Source organism: Rhineura floridana, chromosome 12 (assembly GCF_030035675.1).
Source record: "Rhineura floridana isolate rRhiFlo1 chromosome 12, rRhiFlo1.hap2, whole genome shotgun sequence".
Lineage (NCBI taxonomy): Eukaryota > Metazoa > Chordata > Lepidosauria > Squamata > Rhineuridae > Rhineura > Rhineura floridana.
This window is the reverse complement of record NC_084491.1, coordinates 25,393,986-25,411,829: the sequence shown is the minus strand read 5'-3', so window position 1 is coordinate 25,411,829 and position 17,844 is coordinate 25,393,986. Positions and strand designations below refer to the sequence as shown.

The 17,844-nt window shown below is 43.6% G+C and overlaps 1 protein-coding gene across 1 annotated transcript; it reads right to left on the bottom strand.

The window, feature by feature from the left end:
• Positions 1-5,637: 5,637 nt before the first annotated feature.
• MYL7 (myosin light chain 7) lies at positions 5,638-14,486 on the bottom strand. The gene is made up of 6 exons (XM_061592514.1): positions 14,382-14,486; positions 12,682-12,757; positions 9,847-9,951; positions 8,385-8,463; positions 7,807-7,855; positions 5,638-5,739 (listed from the first exon to the last, which is right to left on the bottom strand). Exons 1-6 carry the CDS (start codon positions 14,415-14,417, stop codon positions 5,638-5,640), a joined length of 447 nt encoding a protein of 148 aa, XP_061448498.1. The 5' UTR covers positions 14,418-14,486.
• Between the last annotated feature and the right edge of the window lie 3,358 nt (positions 14,487-17,844).

Sequence of the window (17,844 nt, the reverse complement as noted above, 5' to 3'; positions counted from 1 at the left end):
AAGGGGAACCTGTGCCCTCCAGATATTGTTGGACTCCAACTTCCATCAGCCCCAGGCAGCATGGCCAATGGTCAGAAATAATGAGAGTTGTACACCTGAAGGGCCATCAGTTCCCCGTCTCTGTTTGAGGAAACCCACAGACTTGCTCATTCTCATTAAGGCAAACTGTATGAACCAGGCCACAGTCTAGGCTACTGGCCCCAAACTGTGTTGTCTTTTCACGGTGCAGTCAAATGACACACACAGAGGTACCATGCAACACTGAATTAGCAGCAGCTCGACCCAGTCCAGCATAAGCTTCATGTGTCAAAATGCCTTCATGTGAAAATAGGCCTTTTCAGGCTCAGGCTCCTGCTTTGCAATGAAGAATGTGGTAAAACACTTGTTGCCTGTTCAAATGAAAGCTGTTGCCTTGCCCAGTTTGAAATTTTTCTTTCTTTCCAGGATAGCTTGTACAAATCTTTGCCAGAAGACCTTTATGGAAAGCTTTCTCTCATGATACTTCTCTTTCCAACCACACAATTACATTGCACAAGCCCCAATTGTCCCTATTTTCTGGATTCAGTCCCTGGCAATTACCAATCACTGTCAATATTTTGTTTTGGCGTGTTGATGACGCCTTATTTCAGTGTTGTTAGTGCAAATCACTGGTTTTTATATTCTTCTGAGATCTCTTGCCAGGATCTCTGGAAGTTAAATTTGAGTGGGGATTGGATGCCTCTTGTCTCTCATGCATATGCATGTACTAGGGGATGCTGCCCCTTGTCATTTTGCTTGCCAACTCTGCCTACATCCCACCCTACAGCACCTCAAGCCCTCCCCCACCCCCTCTGCCATGTGCCCCTAGCCCTCCCCACACCCACCACTGCATCTGCCATGTGTCCCTCCCTCCACCCCCTCACCAACTCCACCCCAACCCTACCCCACACAAGTGGCCAGAGCCTCCCTCAACCCCCCTACAGGTCACCAAAGCTACCCCGTATGGGTCACCATAGATCCCCCCACTCCCAGGCAGCTAAACTCCTCCCAAGCACTCACCACAGCCCCGCCTCCAGCCGCTTACCTTACTGTGTTCTTCTTGCTGCTGCCGCCGCCGTTGCTTACCCACCTGCATGCCCGCTGCTGCTGAAAGGCTGACAGTTTGTGACAATGTCCTGGAAGGACTACCCTGTAGGTCTACTTATGTGTAAACTGCAGAATGAAAAGTGCCCCTGGGTGAGATATTGACCCCAAGGCTCAGGTTGATGGTTTAAACCAATGTAAATTCTGCTGGCTTCCTATACTTGGGATTGCTCTGCCCTGCTCCTTTTTTGTGAACAAAAAAGCCTGAAATGTGTTTCATCATCAGCTTCAGTCCCCTGATTATTTTGGTTGCCCTTTTCTATAGCTATCCTTTTTGAAGTGAGGTGACCCGAACTGTATACAGGATTCCAAGTGCTGTCACATCATAGATTTGCAGAACAGCATTATTTATGATATTGTCAGTTTTGTTTGCAGTCCCTTTCCTAATAATCCCTAACATGGAATTCACCTTTTCCACAGTTGTTGCAAGCTGTTACAACATTGTCATTTAGCTTTCCACCACGAGGCCAAGATCTTTCCTGCTCAGTCTCCACCAGCTCAGACCCCGTTAGTGTGCCTGTGATGTTAGGATTTTTTTTTCTCCAATGTGCATCACTTTACACTTGCTTACACTGAACTTCATTTTAAATCACATTTACCAAGTTTGGAGAGAGGGCGCTTCTTCAGAAAGAATGCAGACTCACTTAAGGCTGATTGGTTATGCCTTAAGACAGTCTTCTCCAACCAGATGCCCTCCAGAGTTTGTTGGGCTCCAGCTCCCATCAGCCATTATAGCCAATGACCATGGAGGACGGGAGTTGTAATCCAAAACATCTGGAGAGCACCAGGCTAGAGAAAGCTGCCTTAACAAATCCAGATTGCATAGTCTTGACTTCTAATTATAAAACAAGTTGGTGGACCACAGACTTCCTAGTAAAGGAAAAGAAGAAAGTAGATAATGGAAGATGGAAGACTGGATCCTTTGAGGGCTTGAGATACACTGTAACCAAGAGATCTTCAAAATGTAAGAAGAGCCCTGCTGGATCAGAACAAAGGCTTATCTAGCCCAGGATCTGATTTCCCACAGTGGCCACCAAGATGCCTATGGAAAGCCCACAAGTAGGACAGAAGGCAATAGCCCTCTCCAGCTTCTGGTCCCCAGACACTGGTACTCGGAGGCATGCTGCTTCTGATTCTGGAGATGGATATATAGCCATCAAGCATAGTGTAGTACTGTAGTTACGCATAGTAGCCACTGATAACCTTATATCGTCCCATGAGTTTGTCTAATCTCTTTTTATAGCTATCTATGGTGGCATGAGCCATCACCACCTCTAGTAGTCGCAAATTCTGTAGTTTAACTACATGCTTTGTTTCCTACAGAGGCGGCAAACATTGAAGGCAGCCGGTGAACTGGCTGTCTTTGCAAATCTCTGATTTGCTATTGTGAAGCTGCTGCCACTACGTCACAGCTGTGGAGCCACCTCTTCTGATTTGCAGAAATGCCCACATTCCTCAGTAAGAGATGCTGAAGCTAAAGTAGGCTTGCCAAGTGCAGCTGGGAACATAAGCACCTTGAATTTCCCCTTTGCAGAAACATTTGAATCTTGCTGAGCATTTTCACACAAGGGGATGAGTCGAAATAGTACTGCTTTGTGCAATGCAGTTATAAAGCCTGCTTGCATATTCCAGCCAATTTCATTATCTGCCACGTCCTTTCCTGCATAGACAACAAGCAGTTCAACACTGCCAGGTAATGTTCATCTACTCTTGTTATTTTATGGGGTAGCACAAGCTGTCACCATCATAGTTGAGGTTTTACTTAACCTTTGCTTTAGCAACCAAGTTTTGACATTCAAAATATGTCCTCAGGCTGTCCTGAATATTGTGTGCTGCACAGTGGTGGTGGGGTGTCAAGAGCTACCTTATACCTAGTCATATCACTGGTCTATCTAGCTCAACCTCAACCACCAGATGAAGACCAATGGTCACCAGTATAGGCTCAACTGCAATGTCGGGTTGCAGCTCCCCAGGATTTCAGATTTGGGCCTTTCCAAGTCCTATATAAAGTCTGAGGTCTGTATCCACTGCTAGTGCTACTCGGAGTAGACCTATGAGCGTTGATGGCCATGACTAACTTTAAGCCCCAACATTTAAATGGTTTTACTCTGAGTAAAAATCAGTCGGATACAAGCAACCCTGAACCTGGGACCTTCTTCATGCAGAACATGTGCTCTGCCACGAACCACCGGGAAGAAGGATGGAGAGCATGAAAGGGGCCAGAGGTACAAATCGTTTTGGTCCAGATTTCTCAAGATACACAACTGAAGGAGGGAGAGGAAGGCGTACCCTTACAACCTGATCCTGTGTATGTTTCTTTGGAAAGAAGTCCCATTCACTCCTCTGGGACTTTCTTTCAAATAAGTGTGCTAAACTGGTACTCTTTAAGGAACGGGATGGAGGTTGGGCAGCGAGAGAAAGATTTTCCTCCTGTAGCTGACACGCATACATCCCAGGCACCAGCTTCTCAGCTGATGGGTGAAGGAGCCCTAGGGAGGGCTGCACTGCATCACTAGACCTCTACAGCAGGGATAATCAACATGGACTACCATTCACATCAACCCTAGCCAGTATAGCCAATGGTCAGGGATGATGGGAGCTGTAGTCCAGTGACTTTTGGAGGGCACTGTTTTGGCTACCCGCTCCACAGACACAGTAGCAACTAGCCGTCTCATAATCCCCCTTACTCAGCATCCATCACATGTATGTATCCATCACAGAACCCTGGGCTCTCCCTGCTTTTAATTAACAACATTATGATAATGTTATTTGTTATTTAATTTAATTTTTGTAAATTATATTGTTTTTATTGTATTTTTATTGTATTTTATACCTGTGTTTATTTTTCTTTGTAAGCCGCCTTGAGGGCCTTTGCCCAAAAGGTGGGGTATAAATAAAATTTAATAATAAATAAATATAAATGAATAAAATTTAATAATATTATTAATAATAATAATAATAATGTATGTGTGCTGGAGTTTGCATCTGGGATCAGTATGTCCTAACATGGGCCTGCAAGAGGAGATATCATTTCCCAGTTTGCTAAAAAAGGTAAAGGTGACCCCGCACTTATAGTGCGAGTCGTTTCCGACTCTTAGGGTGATGTCTTGCGACGTTTACTAGGCAGACCGTATATATGGGGTGGGATTGCCAGTTCCTTCCCCGGCCTTTCTTTACCCCCCCAGCGTAGGCCGGGTACTCATTTTACCAACCACGGATGGATGGAAGGCTGAGTGGACCTTGATCCCTTTTACCGGAGATTCGACTTCCTCCTTCCGTTGGAATCGAACTCTGGCCATGAGCAGAGCTTCGGCTGCGTTACCACCACTTACCACTCTGCACCACGGAGGATGCTAATTATGCTGTTTTGTTTTGTACACTAGGTCTGACTAATTATTACACAGCTGGGTAATTGTTCTGGAAATCAGCCCAGGTTACTTAAGTGATCGCTACCTGTTCTGCTGATTTCCTGTGCTGGGATGCCCCTTTGACTTTTTTATGTGTGGGTACGTGGACATATATTACAGTGAATAAAGGGCTTTGATTAGCCTGCCTCACTTTATTTATCATGGCTGCTTTCTGTGTACAACAAGAAAAGGACACAAACATACAAGGGGGCCACTCTCGGCTCAAGAATCACCCAACTCACAAACCTCCAGCATTCTGAACCAGAATTTGCCAGGGCTGGAACCAAGAACCCACAGCTCTGTATGCACATCCACCTATGCAGAGAGCTGCCAGAGGTACAGATTGAAATATCTCCCTAAGCAGTAAAGCAGGGATGGGCAACCTGTGGCCCTTCAGGTCCCATAGTGCCTGGCCATTAGCCCTGCGGGATGGGACTGATGGGAGCTGGAGTCCAACAACATCTGGAGGGCCACAGGTTCCCCATCCCTACAGTAAAGGCTTTCCATTCCAGGCTGAATGATTTTGCCCAGTCACACTAGCTATTGGCTCTTTTTACTGGGAAGTACTATAATAGAACTATGGATGGAAAAGCTGGACATGATTCTTAGCTAGTGGTATTTAAAGTAGTAGTAGCCAATGCAGTGGTGGTTCCAATATCAGTGGGGTAGTGAATCCGCCTTGGATTTTAGTCCGAGCTTTCAAAGAGCTGCCCAAGGTGCTGAAACCTATGCATGATGAGGCAGAGCTGTGGAGCTACCTTTCCAGCGCTAGCACCACTACAACTTACATGGATGGGGCTGGAGCCAGTATGTCTACACAGCTCCAAACTCGCTGCTACCCTTTCCACCTCATCCAGGTAAGCTGCCACGATGCCGGTATGAGGAAGGTGGCACCAGCTGGTGCTGATTCAGAATGAACTCAGTAAAGGTGCTTCTAGTTCTGTCTCACTGCTCTAAAAATGTTCTTATTTGGCTTCACACATGGGTATTCCCTCATTTCACTATCTCAGCAAGAGTTTTATTCGTTTCTCAGTCGGTCTTTTATTGCACAGTTGTTTGCAATGCAGTGGTAGTTGTCACCACAACCTTGTAATTTCCCCACATTTCTTCAGTCTTCCTTCTCATCGCCATGGGTGATGATGTAACACAAAGATTTGTAGTCAATGTTTCCCGCCACATCTATGGGAGCTACTGCAAACATTTGCTCTACCTAGAAAGGAAGGAACACAAAATGCGGGTAAGAATGTAGCAGTCAATTGGCCTAATGACCCAAGGCTGCCAAGTCTTTTGAGCTTTGGAATACCATATTTGTGGCTTCCCCACCTCCTTGAGTCATGTGATTTTTAAAAAAAAAATCATTCATAAAGTGGAATAAATGTACAGCTTTCAAGATATTGTAGCTAAAAGCATGCTAATAAAGTATCTTCCCTAAAAATGCTAGAAAATGCATGAAAGCAAGTTGAGAGCCTGAGGGTGCAATTCTCACCCCACTTACCTGGGAGGAAGCTCCACTGAATACAACAGGAATTACCTCGGAGTAGACATGGTTAGGAATTAGGATTGCCCTATGACTAGGGATGGGAGAACCTGTTAATTCTGGGTTTTCATGTTTTTCATTTTTCCAATCTTAAATTCAGTTTTCCATGTTTCCACTTTGTGATTTTTTTTAAAAGTCCTCATAAAAATTCATCAGTGCTTTACAGCAAATTTATCCTGACATGCACATTTTTCAGCATTTTCTAAAAGTTTCTTACACAAGTCAAACTTCAACAATAAAAACCAAAAACAAAATAGTAATAGTCAAGGTCCCATCATCCCTGACCATTTGCCATGCTGGCTGGGGCTGATGGGAATTGCAGTCCAAAACCTCTGGGCCTCCCAAACCTCTGCTGGGGCCCAGATTGGGGAAGACTGCTCCAGCTCTGTGTGTCCCCTCCCCCGGTCCCCATCTCTTATTACATAAAGAACCCCATTCTACCTTTTGGAACGGGAACGTTTTTTTCATTGTTTGTGAATTGCAAGTGCAGAAAGGAATATCTGAAAGCATCTGAAAGGGTGAGGATAAAAGCCAAAATGTTCACTTCCAGCTATTATCAACCTCTCAATGTGCAACCATTTTGACATTATGAAAACTAAGGATGGGTGAGAATTTTGATTATTCAGTTCGTATTTGAAGCTGAATCTATCAAATTTGCACTTTCCAAAACAATATGAGAATTGAAACACAGCCATCCTTCAAGATTTGCACACATCTGAATTGTGCAATGCAGTTCTCCAACCAAACAATGTTTACAAAAATGCATATATTAGGGGAATGTGTGCATATAAATGAATATATGTGTGACAGTTACATGCAGAAATGCATTATATTAGGAGAAATGGCTTGCAAAAATGTGTACATTACAAAATGTGATAAGTAGCAGAAATTTGCACTAAAATGCTAGAGAATTTTAATGAGGATTTTGTTTTAAAAGATCGCAAATTGCTGCAGAAATGTAGAGAACTCAATTTAAAATTGGAAAAATGAGAAACAGAGAGAACCAAAATTGACAAATATTTCCATCCCTAATACCGAGGTTAAAAAAAAAAGACATGGCTAAAGAGAGAGTCCTTGATGGGGCAGACAAAAACGAATGGCAGGGAACGACTATTGGAATCCATTGCGGTCCGCATTCACCCTGCCTACAATCCTGAGGGTCCTCAGAACCCCATGTGGCCCTTGTTCAGAGATCCTCCTGGTGGGGCTCCTACTCAGCGACTTGGGTACCTCCTTTCATCACAGGACACCTCTCTGTGTTAATGCAAAGTTTCCCTCTATCCTGTACACCTCCCCCTCCCTAACTCACTACAGGGGTTAACAGTCCCAGACCCTTCATCTCTTCTCCCCTTTCTCTCTGGTGTTCCCTTTTCCTCAGACCTTGCTGAGGCAGGGCTGACTTCTCCCTCTGTTCCTTCCTTCTGTCTGTCCCTCGAGGACAATTGATTGTCCTGTCCAAGCTTTTTTTTTTTTCCCCTAGAGACCATCCCCAAGCAGCCAAATGGAAAAGATTGGCCCTTCTTCCAAAGGGCTGTTGAAACTCACTGGAATGATTTGCCATTCTGCGCCAGTCCTACAAATTTCAAAACATAGCCCTATATCAAATGCATCTGTCAAAAGGTAACTCCCAGATTTGAAGCCTGTGAAAGAAGAAGATTCCTGCTAAAGGGAAATTTAGGTTTAAGGAGGGAAGGTATGGTACACATGCCAAACTGTGGTACACTAGAAGAGTCACCTCACCTCCTCAGGAGAGAACTTGTCAGCCTGAGTTATCAGGAGTTGTTTAAACCTGGAAACCAAATTAGAAATAAAAAGCCACTGTTAATTCAAGCACAACATGCAGATCCCTAATATGAACATAGGAAGCTGTCTTATACTGAGTCACGTGATTGGTCCACCTAGCTCAGTATTGTCTACACGAATTGACAGCTCTCCAGCTCTCTGAATCTGGGAACTTTTGCATGCAAACTATGTGCTCTACCACTGCACCATGGTCCTTCCCTAACATTTTCTCTGCTAGGCAAACAAGGGCCTGCAGTGACTATAGAAAAAACATAGGAAGTTGCCTTATACTGAGTCAGGTCATTGGGCCATCTAGGTCAGGATTGTCTACACTCTGACCAGCAGCAGCTGTCCAGGATTTCACAGAGGGGTCTCTCTCCCAGCCTTACCTGGAGGTGCCAGGGACTGAACTTGAGACCTTCTGCATGCAAAGCAGATGCTCTACCACTGAGCCACAACCCTTTCCCATTGGTTAAGCCAGTCATCAGAATCCAGTTGGCTGTACCCAGGAGCTGAATCATACTGAATATACTTACTCATCTTTGTTCACATAGCCAGTTCCACTGGGGTCAAATAACTTGAAGGCAGCAAGGATGGATTCTTCTGGATCAGTGCCTGTGGAAGAGAACAATTGCTCACTTACAAGCAAGGATTCTCAAACTGAGGACAGGCCCTCTTGTGGTTGGCTGGGGGGGGGGGGCAGGGCGTCTGAAAGTTGTGAAGTTCCAGGGAGGAAATGGGAATTCAACAGAACTAAACCAAACAATCGCCGGGCCTCTCGGGAGGGAGAGATTTCTAAGACAAAAAAGCATCACAACTTAGCTCCTTAAAATTACACCTTAAAATTAAGGGAACTGACCAATGGAACTGATTCAGTTTTGTCTTTTCTCAAGAACTTCTTGTCAGTCCCAATGTCAGTTTCCATGGCACATTGTCCTTGACTGAGTACTGTATTAAATACATATGGGAATCTCATGAGCAGCAATATTCATCATACTGTGGGAGCAACCATATTGGCATTCTTTTCCAGAATAACTCATTGGGTTGTCTTCAATGCAGCACTAAGTTAAAGTAACTTATTAGTGGTATACGTGTTCTGCTGGTGAATTTTCTTGCACCAGGGGGACATGGTTGCACAAGAAAATGCACAAGCAGGTTGCTGATAACTTTGTTGAGCAAGAGATTGTGGCAATCTGTTGCACAGTGAGTTTCCCCTAGCGCAACTGTTGCATTGGACTCCTCCTATGGTGCAACATTAAAGCCAGCACAAGAGCCCTTCCACTAGTAGACAGACAACATTGGCGGATGCAGCCTCTTCAGCTGAATGGCCAGTTCCTCCCAAAAGCCAGCATCCCTTTCTCAGGTTGTTTCCAGATGGCCTGTTCATTGAGCATTCATCCTGATTTGTTTGCACAAAGGTTGCAGGTGGTTAGATGACATCATCTATTTATTGAGCATTCATTCTAATTAGTTGCCGGGAAGTTAGATGACGTTGCATCAGGAAAATCTTATCCTACACTTTCCAGTGCATTTCCTGTCACTTTCCTTATCAGTTTTTTTTGAGGGGGTGGGAGAGTAGTGGATTTGTTGCACAAGACCTCCAAATTAAGTGTGCTATTCAGTGCTAGTCCTGCTCAGAGTTGACCCTATTGAAGTTAATAGACAGGACTAACTTAGGTTTGTTCATCTCAGTGGGTAGGACTTACTTAAATATAACCCTTACTGTATAGGTTGTTACTGAGGAGTATGCAGCAAGCATATAAAAGAGTTTCGCCTTTGGGGGGAGAATGTTATTGTGCTCAAATCCTGCTTGCACAACCTGAATTTGTTGTTATATGATTGAATCCCACCTGAAGGTAGTGACAGACTGGAAGCATCCTTAGAGATAAATCAGTTTTCTTGTCACTTATCGCAGTATGTTCAGGAGTTTTGGCCCAAAGCAAGAGCTAGCCTGAGGGTTAGTGAACAAGGTCCTTGGCCATGGCAGCAGCAACTCACCATTCAGTTTCTCCCCAAAGAGTGTTAAGAAGACAGTGAAGTTAATCGGCCCTTTCCCTTCCTTCAGCATCTCTTCCAGTTCTTCATCCTTCACGTTCAGTTTCCCTATAGAGAAAGCAGGGCCCCAGTAAACTCCATGGGACACTCCAAAATGTCCTTTTTATTGTGCGTTCATGAAGATTGGTGCTAATGATGGCCTCCAGGCAGTTATATACGCATTCCTGCTTTCAGTATGGACGATGGTAGTCATAGTCCAGCAACATGTAGAGGACAGTAGGTAGACAAGACTGGTCTAGTTCCCAAGATAAGCCAAACATCCCCACACTGAAACCTTGGGGGAAATTTCATCCACCACCACCCTGTCTTTGGAGGCATATCATTTTTGCCCCTTCCCCTATGAATGCCCCTCCCCAAAAGCTCGGGCAGCAATATTGGCCCAGTACTACATTCAACAGACTTTCCCAGAGTATCCACTTTGGAGATCATGCCATTTGAATACATGCCTTCCCTTAAACATCTTTGCCACTGGCATTTTTTAGTTTGTGGGCTTCTTTTTCTGGGCTAGAAGGAGCAGCTCTCCAAAATTGAAACTGTACACTGCCCACGCAACACCAACACCACAATCACTGCCACCACCATCCCCCTATGTACTGCAAAGGCCTCTTCTGAAACTGACGAGCTGTTTATCAAAAATGACACCATCTGGAGCTGAAGAATAGTGAAGTGCTCTGGGCTCCAGAAATAACACGCGTGCTATGTCACCAGCAGCTCTGCAGATTAGCAGATGGGCTCTTTCCCTGCTGCATTCCATTAGGAAGGTCATTGTGAATTTTCAGACATAGGAAACTGCCTTATCTTGAGTTAAACCATTGGTCCATCTAGCTCAGTATTGTCTGCACTGACTAGCAGCGGCTCTCCAAGGTTCCAGGAAAGGGTCTCTCCCAGACCTACCTGGTAATGCTGGTGGTTGAACTTGGGGGTGTCAGCAGATGCTCTACCACTGAATGACAACCCTTTCCTGTTTTAAAATTTGCTCCTAGTAGACAGCAACCTTAGCTTCCCTAAAGCAGCCCCAACTTGGTATGGTGTCCTCCAAAGGTTTTCGACTTCAGTGCCAGTAATGAGAGATGAACTCTAAAACTTCTGGAAGGCACCAGCCTGGAGAAGACTGTCTTCAAGGAACGAACCTGAGGCAATGAGGCACCATAGCTTGGTAACAGAATTCATGTTCTGCAGGTAGGAAGTCTCAGGGTCCATCTCTGACATGTCCAGTTTGTACTTTCCTTTCTTGTTTTTAAATGGTGAAGATGGCGATGGAGAAAATTTCTCTCTGCCTGAGACCTTAGAGAGCTCGTGCTAGTGAGAATATAGGCAATGTTGTGCTAGAGGGACAAATTGAGCAGATATAAAGCAGGTTCCTATATTCTAGGCCTTCACTAGTAGATCTTAAGTCTTTTATAATGTCACTTTCCACATTACGAGACCACCTAGTATCCCTAGCTGGAGAGTTTACATTTTCAGAAAGCTTTCATGGCTAAAAGAGTAGAGAATTGTTTAACTGGATCCAGCTTGCCAGCTCAGGAGGAGAGAATCTCTGTTAGAAGCTAGTAAACTGTCTTTTCAATTTGAGCATCTCATACCATGGCACAGCCATGGCACAGCCACCTGCAGGGCTGAATTATCATGATTTAGGCAAATAAGGCTATAGCTTTAGACTCTCAGGTTTCTGTTTTTTTGTTATGCCCTCAGTTTCCCAGCTCAGCCGTGAAGCTCATACTAGATGACCTTGGGACAGTGACTCTGTCCCCCTTAGTCTTATCTCCCCCACAGGGCTGTTGTTGACAGGATGGTGGAGGGGGGAGAAATCCATGCGTGTGTGCCATCTTGAGCCCCTTGGAGGAACAACATCTTTCATGACTTTGCGAGAGCCAAAGCCAGGAAAATAAGGAAAAAATATTTGTAGTGCAGTGGTTCCCAAACTTGAGACCCCTTGAAAATTGCTGAGGGTCTCAGTGGACAACTTAATGATTCTTTTTGCCTGTTGTAGCAATTGTAATGTGCTATGCTAGACACAATATAATTTTTAATTGTATTTTATTGCTTATTCTATTTCTTAAATATTGTATTTTATTGTATTGCGACTTGCACTCCACAGAGTTCAAATGGTAACAATGAAATACTATATAAGAAATAAAAGCAGCAATAAAAATACAATTAAAAATCAATATGAATATTTAATACAATGGATGTGCTTTCTTCTGTCTTCAACCACAGATCCACCAACATGCCACAGACCACCTGAATGAAGGTCACAGACCACAAGTAGTCCATAGACCAAAGTTTGGGAACCCCTGGTTTAGAGAATAATTTGCATCTGAAGTTTATATCTAGTGCATACACAGTGGTCCCCCATGATGACTCAGATGCACGGCTCACATCCACCAGGAGCCATGTATTCAGTACTGTGGGCCCATTTATGTGGAACTCCATCCCAGCTGAGGTCAGACAGGCCCCTTCCCTGTTCAGGCACTTGACGAAGACCGTTCTATTTCAACAGGCATTTTAAACAAGTTTTCTGTTTGTATGATTAATTTTAATTGATTTTATCTGCTGTACGCTTTGTGTAATCTTAGAAACTTTGGTGATTAATTGGGATATAAATAGCTGAAATAAATAAACAGTACTTAGGCCCATCCACCCTACTACCCTTAGGCCCTCAAAACCCTTACTCTGGGCCTGGCTACTTGTTTTTCCTTGTGCTTGTTAATTGTCTGATAGAGAAGAATCCCCTGTGCTTGTGCAGAGTGCAAGTATATAACCACTGGAGACACTCACCCAGTTGAGCATACGTCTCTTTCAAGTCTGATTTACTGATAATGCCATCTCGATTCTGGTCAATGCAGCTGAATGCCTTGGGAAAAGACAAGTAAAGTTAAATCCTCTTTCTCTCTCATCTAATTCCTTTCTGCCACTATAATAACATACACACTCACACAAATATGTTCCAGTCCCCCTCCTATTCACCTTTAATTGAACCACATGTCCAGCCTTGCTGTTATCTCTCTAGAGCAGGGGAAACGGATTGTGCTGCTTCATGAGCTGAGCAGCCACTCTGCCTATTTTCACAAGTTATACAAATCAGTTTTTCCTTTTCTTTTGCATTTTCTGAGCCTATAATTCAAACCTTAAAATCTACATCGGCTCGACAAAATCTGCATTGGCTAGCTCATTCTCCCCACCATCAGTGATGCCTATGGTCAGCTTGCTAGCAGGACCTGAAAGCTTATTAGTCATTGATAGCCTTATCCTCCATGAATTTGTCTAATCCTCTTGTAAAGCCATCCAAGTTGGTGGCCATCACTGCTTCCTGTGGGAGCAAATTCCGTAGTTTCACCACGAGCTATGTGAAGGAATACAAATAAAAAGAGGAATTCAAGAAATCCAATCTGTAAAACAGAGTCTAGTCTTATGGGTCAGGGAAAGCCTGGGCAAAAAAGATATGTCTGTACAAGGCATCTGAAGCAACTGATGGTTCCTGCCCACATATGATAGAAGGACATGGTCATTCCATAGTACAGTGGAAATACGAGGAAATGCCAGTTTTCAGATCACCACCCTATGATATGCTGTAGGGTGCGATGCCACAAGTAGAATTTCCCCAGATGATTTAAGTGATTTTACAGGTCTATGCAGGGGCAGTTGAAGGGCGACTGTCCGCAGTAGAGATGTGCAAATCTGTCAGTTTTGGCTTTTCTCAATTTCTCATTTCTAAGGTCTCCACATTTCCACATCTGTTTGTGATTTATTCTTTTTTTTCCAAACCATGAAAATTCTCCAGCATTTTAATGTGAATTGTAATGTACACTTTTTAATTGCAGTTTTGCCTAATGGACACATTTTTGCAAGCAATTTCTTTCTAAGTATAATGCATTTTTGTATGTTATTTTCACAAACATGTATTTTGATGCACATTTTACTCTAGTAAATGCTTTCTTTTCTTTTTTTTACAGTTTGCTTGGCAGAGAACTTCATTGCAAAATTTGGAGCAGTGAGAATTGTGAAGGGGAGCTGTATTTGGTTCACATATTGTTTCAGGAAGTGAGCATTAGGTAAGTTTGCCTTTAAATGCAAACTGAACCCAATTTCTCCCCCATTCCTAGACTGCAGGGGGAGCCTCTTGTACTTGTGGCGGCAATTTAGAGCACTGATCTTCCAGAGTTCTACATCGTGCAAACAACCGACCCAAAGAGATCCCCCATCTCTTTCCCACTGTAGCTCAGTGGAAGAGTTTTGAATGCAGAACTGTCCAGTTTCAATCCCCAACCTCTCCAGGTTGTCAGCTGGGAAAGACTCCCATCATGCCTTGGAGAGTTGCTGCCAGTCAGTGTAGACTAATTCTCAAAGAAGTGGGTATAGGATGGCAGCCTTAACCTGGATCCAACCTTCAGAGTCCACCTTTCAGTGGCATTCCCACTGGATGCCAGCTTGAATTCATTTCCTTGGCTGAACGGGAAAACAGTCTGTGAGCCCCTCACCTCCTTGAACTCCTGGATCTGCGACTGCTCAAACATGGAGAAAACATTGGAAGAGCCCCGCTGAGCATGCTTTGCAGAAGCTTTGCTTCTGGTCCCGGCTTTTCTGCTGGCCTGAAAGAAAAGAAGCCAATTACAATAGCACCAGAGCTCTTGCTGCCCTGGCCCCCAACCAATGAGAATGAAGGGGCCCTTGGGAGCTTCCAGACTGTCACTAGTTTTAGGTGGGATTCAGTCACAAATCAGCAAATTCTGGTTGCACAATTAAAGTTGATTTGGAGCTCTTTTGGATGGGAAGTACCGCAGCACAGCTAATCAAACAGAGTATAAAACCACCATGAATGCATTATTAGTGATGAAACCTGCAAAATGTGCTTCAAGACACAGGTCTGGTGTGTGTGTGTCAGTGCACTTGTGATATGCTAGAATAAGAAATGTTGGTGGTTGAAGAGGCAGAAAATCCCAGAGGGTTTCCACGGTGGGAAAAATGTGATAAATGAAATAACTGCAACAATTTTCAGTCTTCTCATGGCACCCCCAAACCTGCTTACTGAGGCTAGCTGTCTCACTCTGCCAAATGGTCAGACAAGCCCTGGGTCTAATATGCCTGACACATTAGGACTATGTCAATCATAATGCTTATTATGTTTAACCAAACTTAGCAGACTTGGAGAGTTGGAGTGGGGTCAGTATCGATGACACAGGTCAAATCAAGGAATTTTTAGATTTACTAACTGTCCATTGCATTTATTTATTCTGCTGTAGCCTGTCCTGCACTGACTTCTGAAGCTGAGCATGTTAGCGAACTATAACACTTACTTATTTAAAACACACACATACAAACTTAAGAATTTTCAATAGAATGTTTAACCCCATAGTGGATCAGATTGTAGTTGTAACAGGATTGCTGTAGATCAAAAACACTTACAGTGCAATCAGATGCATATTAACTCAGAATAACTGGGTTCAGTGGGGCTTTCTCTAGTAAGTGTGTTTAGAACTGTAACTTTAGCAACAATTAACAATAAGTGTTAAATCAAAAGGAGGAGTAAAGGGTGGGAGATGGAGCAGTGTCCTGGCATGTGGGTCTGTCTGCAAGTATTTAGATTAGGGATGGGAAACCTGTAACCCTCCAGATGTTGTTGGACTACAGCTCCCATCATAACTGACCATGGGCCTTGCTGGCTCGGGCTGATGAATCCAACAACATCTAGAGGGCCACAGATTCCCCATCCCTGGTGAAGAACCATCTAATCCACCAGCCTATTCAGAGAACTGTGAGAGGGAGGTGAAACCTAGAGATATTTGGTGCAAATGTATACACACACTAATTTAATTTTAAAAGCAGGTATCCTGCAATATCTTCCCAAAAGGCAAAACAGGACACAAGCAGGACAGTGGGCTACCAGGGACAGGTACCAGAAAAGGATTGTCCTTGGTAAATAGAAACAGTTGATGAAGCACTTGTGCAGGGCCCTATCACATCCAATACATTCTTGATTCTTAACAAGACAACCTGTGTGGTGTTCAATTTGATTATTGTTTTGGTACAGTTGCTTCTGCTTCTCCAAAGCTGTATCACTCTGAATGAAAATGAATGTTCACTGTCACCACGTGTATTTTAGATCTTCCCAGTCCACAAGCCCCTTTCTCCAGTCCTTTTGGTTAGCATATAGGTTGAACCATTGCTCTCTCTCCTATGGAAGGATGAACATACTGTATGCTTCACTTAGCTTATTTCCCACCCCCGTGGGAGTGGGACAGAGAAACAGTTCAGCCTTTATGCACAATCACCCAAATACCCATTGCTACAAAGAATTTGCAAAGCAGAGAGAGAGAGAGAAAGAGAGAGAGATGCCAGGTACTCACCATTCTGGATGTCTTCCTGAAGAACAAAGAAGGTCTGGATGGCGTCAAACGTCAGCTCAGACTATATCCACAGACTTATCACTTGGTGAGCTAAATCAGGAGCCTGGTAGCAGGAGAGAGCCAAACTTGGCAGTCCCCAGGGTTGATACCATGAGAACTGATAAGGTCTGGATGGCATAGTGTGTTGTAGGATTTGCTGATCGAGGAAGCAGGCGCTCCTGAGCTGAGTGTTCTAAATGGAGCCTTCCATATTCTTTCTCTGTGCAGTAGTGTCAGGATGATCATTATTTAGGCCTGTGTATGTGTGACCTCTTTTCTTTTTGCCGTGCTAGGGATGAGCGAATCTGTCCGTTTTGGTTTCTCTTGGTTTCACATTTTTCCAATCGTTAAGTTCAGTTCATCAAATTTCCACATCAGTTTATGATTTTTTTTTTAAGGTCCTCATGAAAATGCATCAGCATTTTAGTGCAAATTTTTCTTAATTTACAGAGCGCTGAATGCAATTTTGCCTATTTTTGCAAAGCAATTTCCCCTGCTATAGCTCATTTTTGTATGTTGTATTCATTAACATATGCATTTTTATGAACACTTTACCCTAGTAGATGCCTCTTTATCCGCTTCACTTTGCTGGAGAACTGCATTGCAAAATTCGGAGACATAAGATTTTCAAAGGGTGGCTATGTTTTGGTTCACATATTGTCTTCAAAAGTGCAAATTAAGTAAATTCTCCTTTAAATGCAAACTCAATTGAATTTTTCCCCATTCCTATTCTTTACCATGTGACACTATCATAGAAATAAGATATATTCCAGCAACCCAAACACCTAAATCCATTGGCTTCAGCATGACCAGTGATACATTCTCCCACCCCCTTTTAATTGGCTCCAGTCCCATGAAGTGTGTTGATTTCTGTTTAAGGGAGATTTAGACCCAAAATTCATATGTTACTTTGTAAGAGGATGTGAAGGCTCATCATCTCTCTTCCTTTGTCTTGGCTGCTCATGTACATCCACAAAGCTGGTTTATAGTTAGAAGGGGGCATTTAAACATTGCCAAAGAACAGGAATTTATATGTACAGAGGATACATGGATGGGGCATTCTGACATCATTTTGGAGTCTATTTAGGCCCTATAAATCCTGAAATTAAAATACATTGCTAATTTCAAAATGAATCTTTTGGAGCAGGAGACGTTTGTTGCTGCTGTTCTACACTTGGCTTGTGCTCCCTGAAAGTTTGCTTCTGGGTGAGACAGGGCTTTTTGATGTGTGTACTTACGCAGAAGTACAATTCTGGAAGGTGAAGCTTTTTCAACTGCTATGGCATGATGGGCTGAACTGCATTAACTAAAACTCTGCATTCTCTACAATAAAGGTTCTGGGGCTAGAACTCATACCAAATCAAGACAACATCATGAAAAAGGGCATACAGATTCATTGCCACTTTTTAGAACACTTACGGCAGCCAGGCATTCAGACCAATTATACCAATTCTGTATCAGTTACACTGATAAGAGCCAGTGTGGTGTAGTTGTTAGAGTGTTGGACTGGGATGTGGGAAGCCAGGGTTCAAATCCCCACTTGGCCGTGAAGCTCACT

Coding starts and splice junctions, on each gene's coding strand:
- MYL7 (XM_061592514.1), bottom strand. CDS start 14,417: ATGTTTGAGCAGTCGCAGATCCAGGAGTTCAAGGAG. Junction 8,464..9,846: donor CTTTGGGGAGAAACTGAATG/GTGAGTTGCTGC, acceptor TCTCTTCCACAG/GCACTGATCCAGAAGAATCC. Junction 7,856..8,384: donor GGCTATGTGAACAAAGATGA/GTAAGTATATTC, acceptor TTTGGTTTCCAG/GTTTAAACAACTCCTGATAA.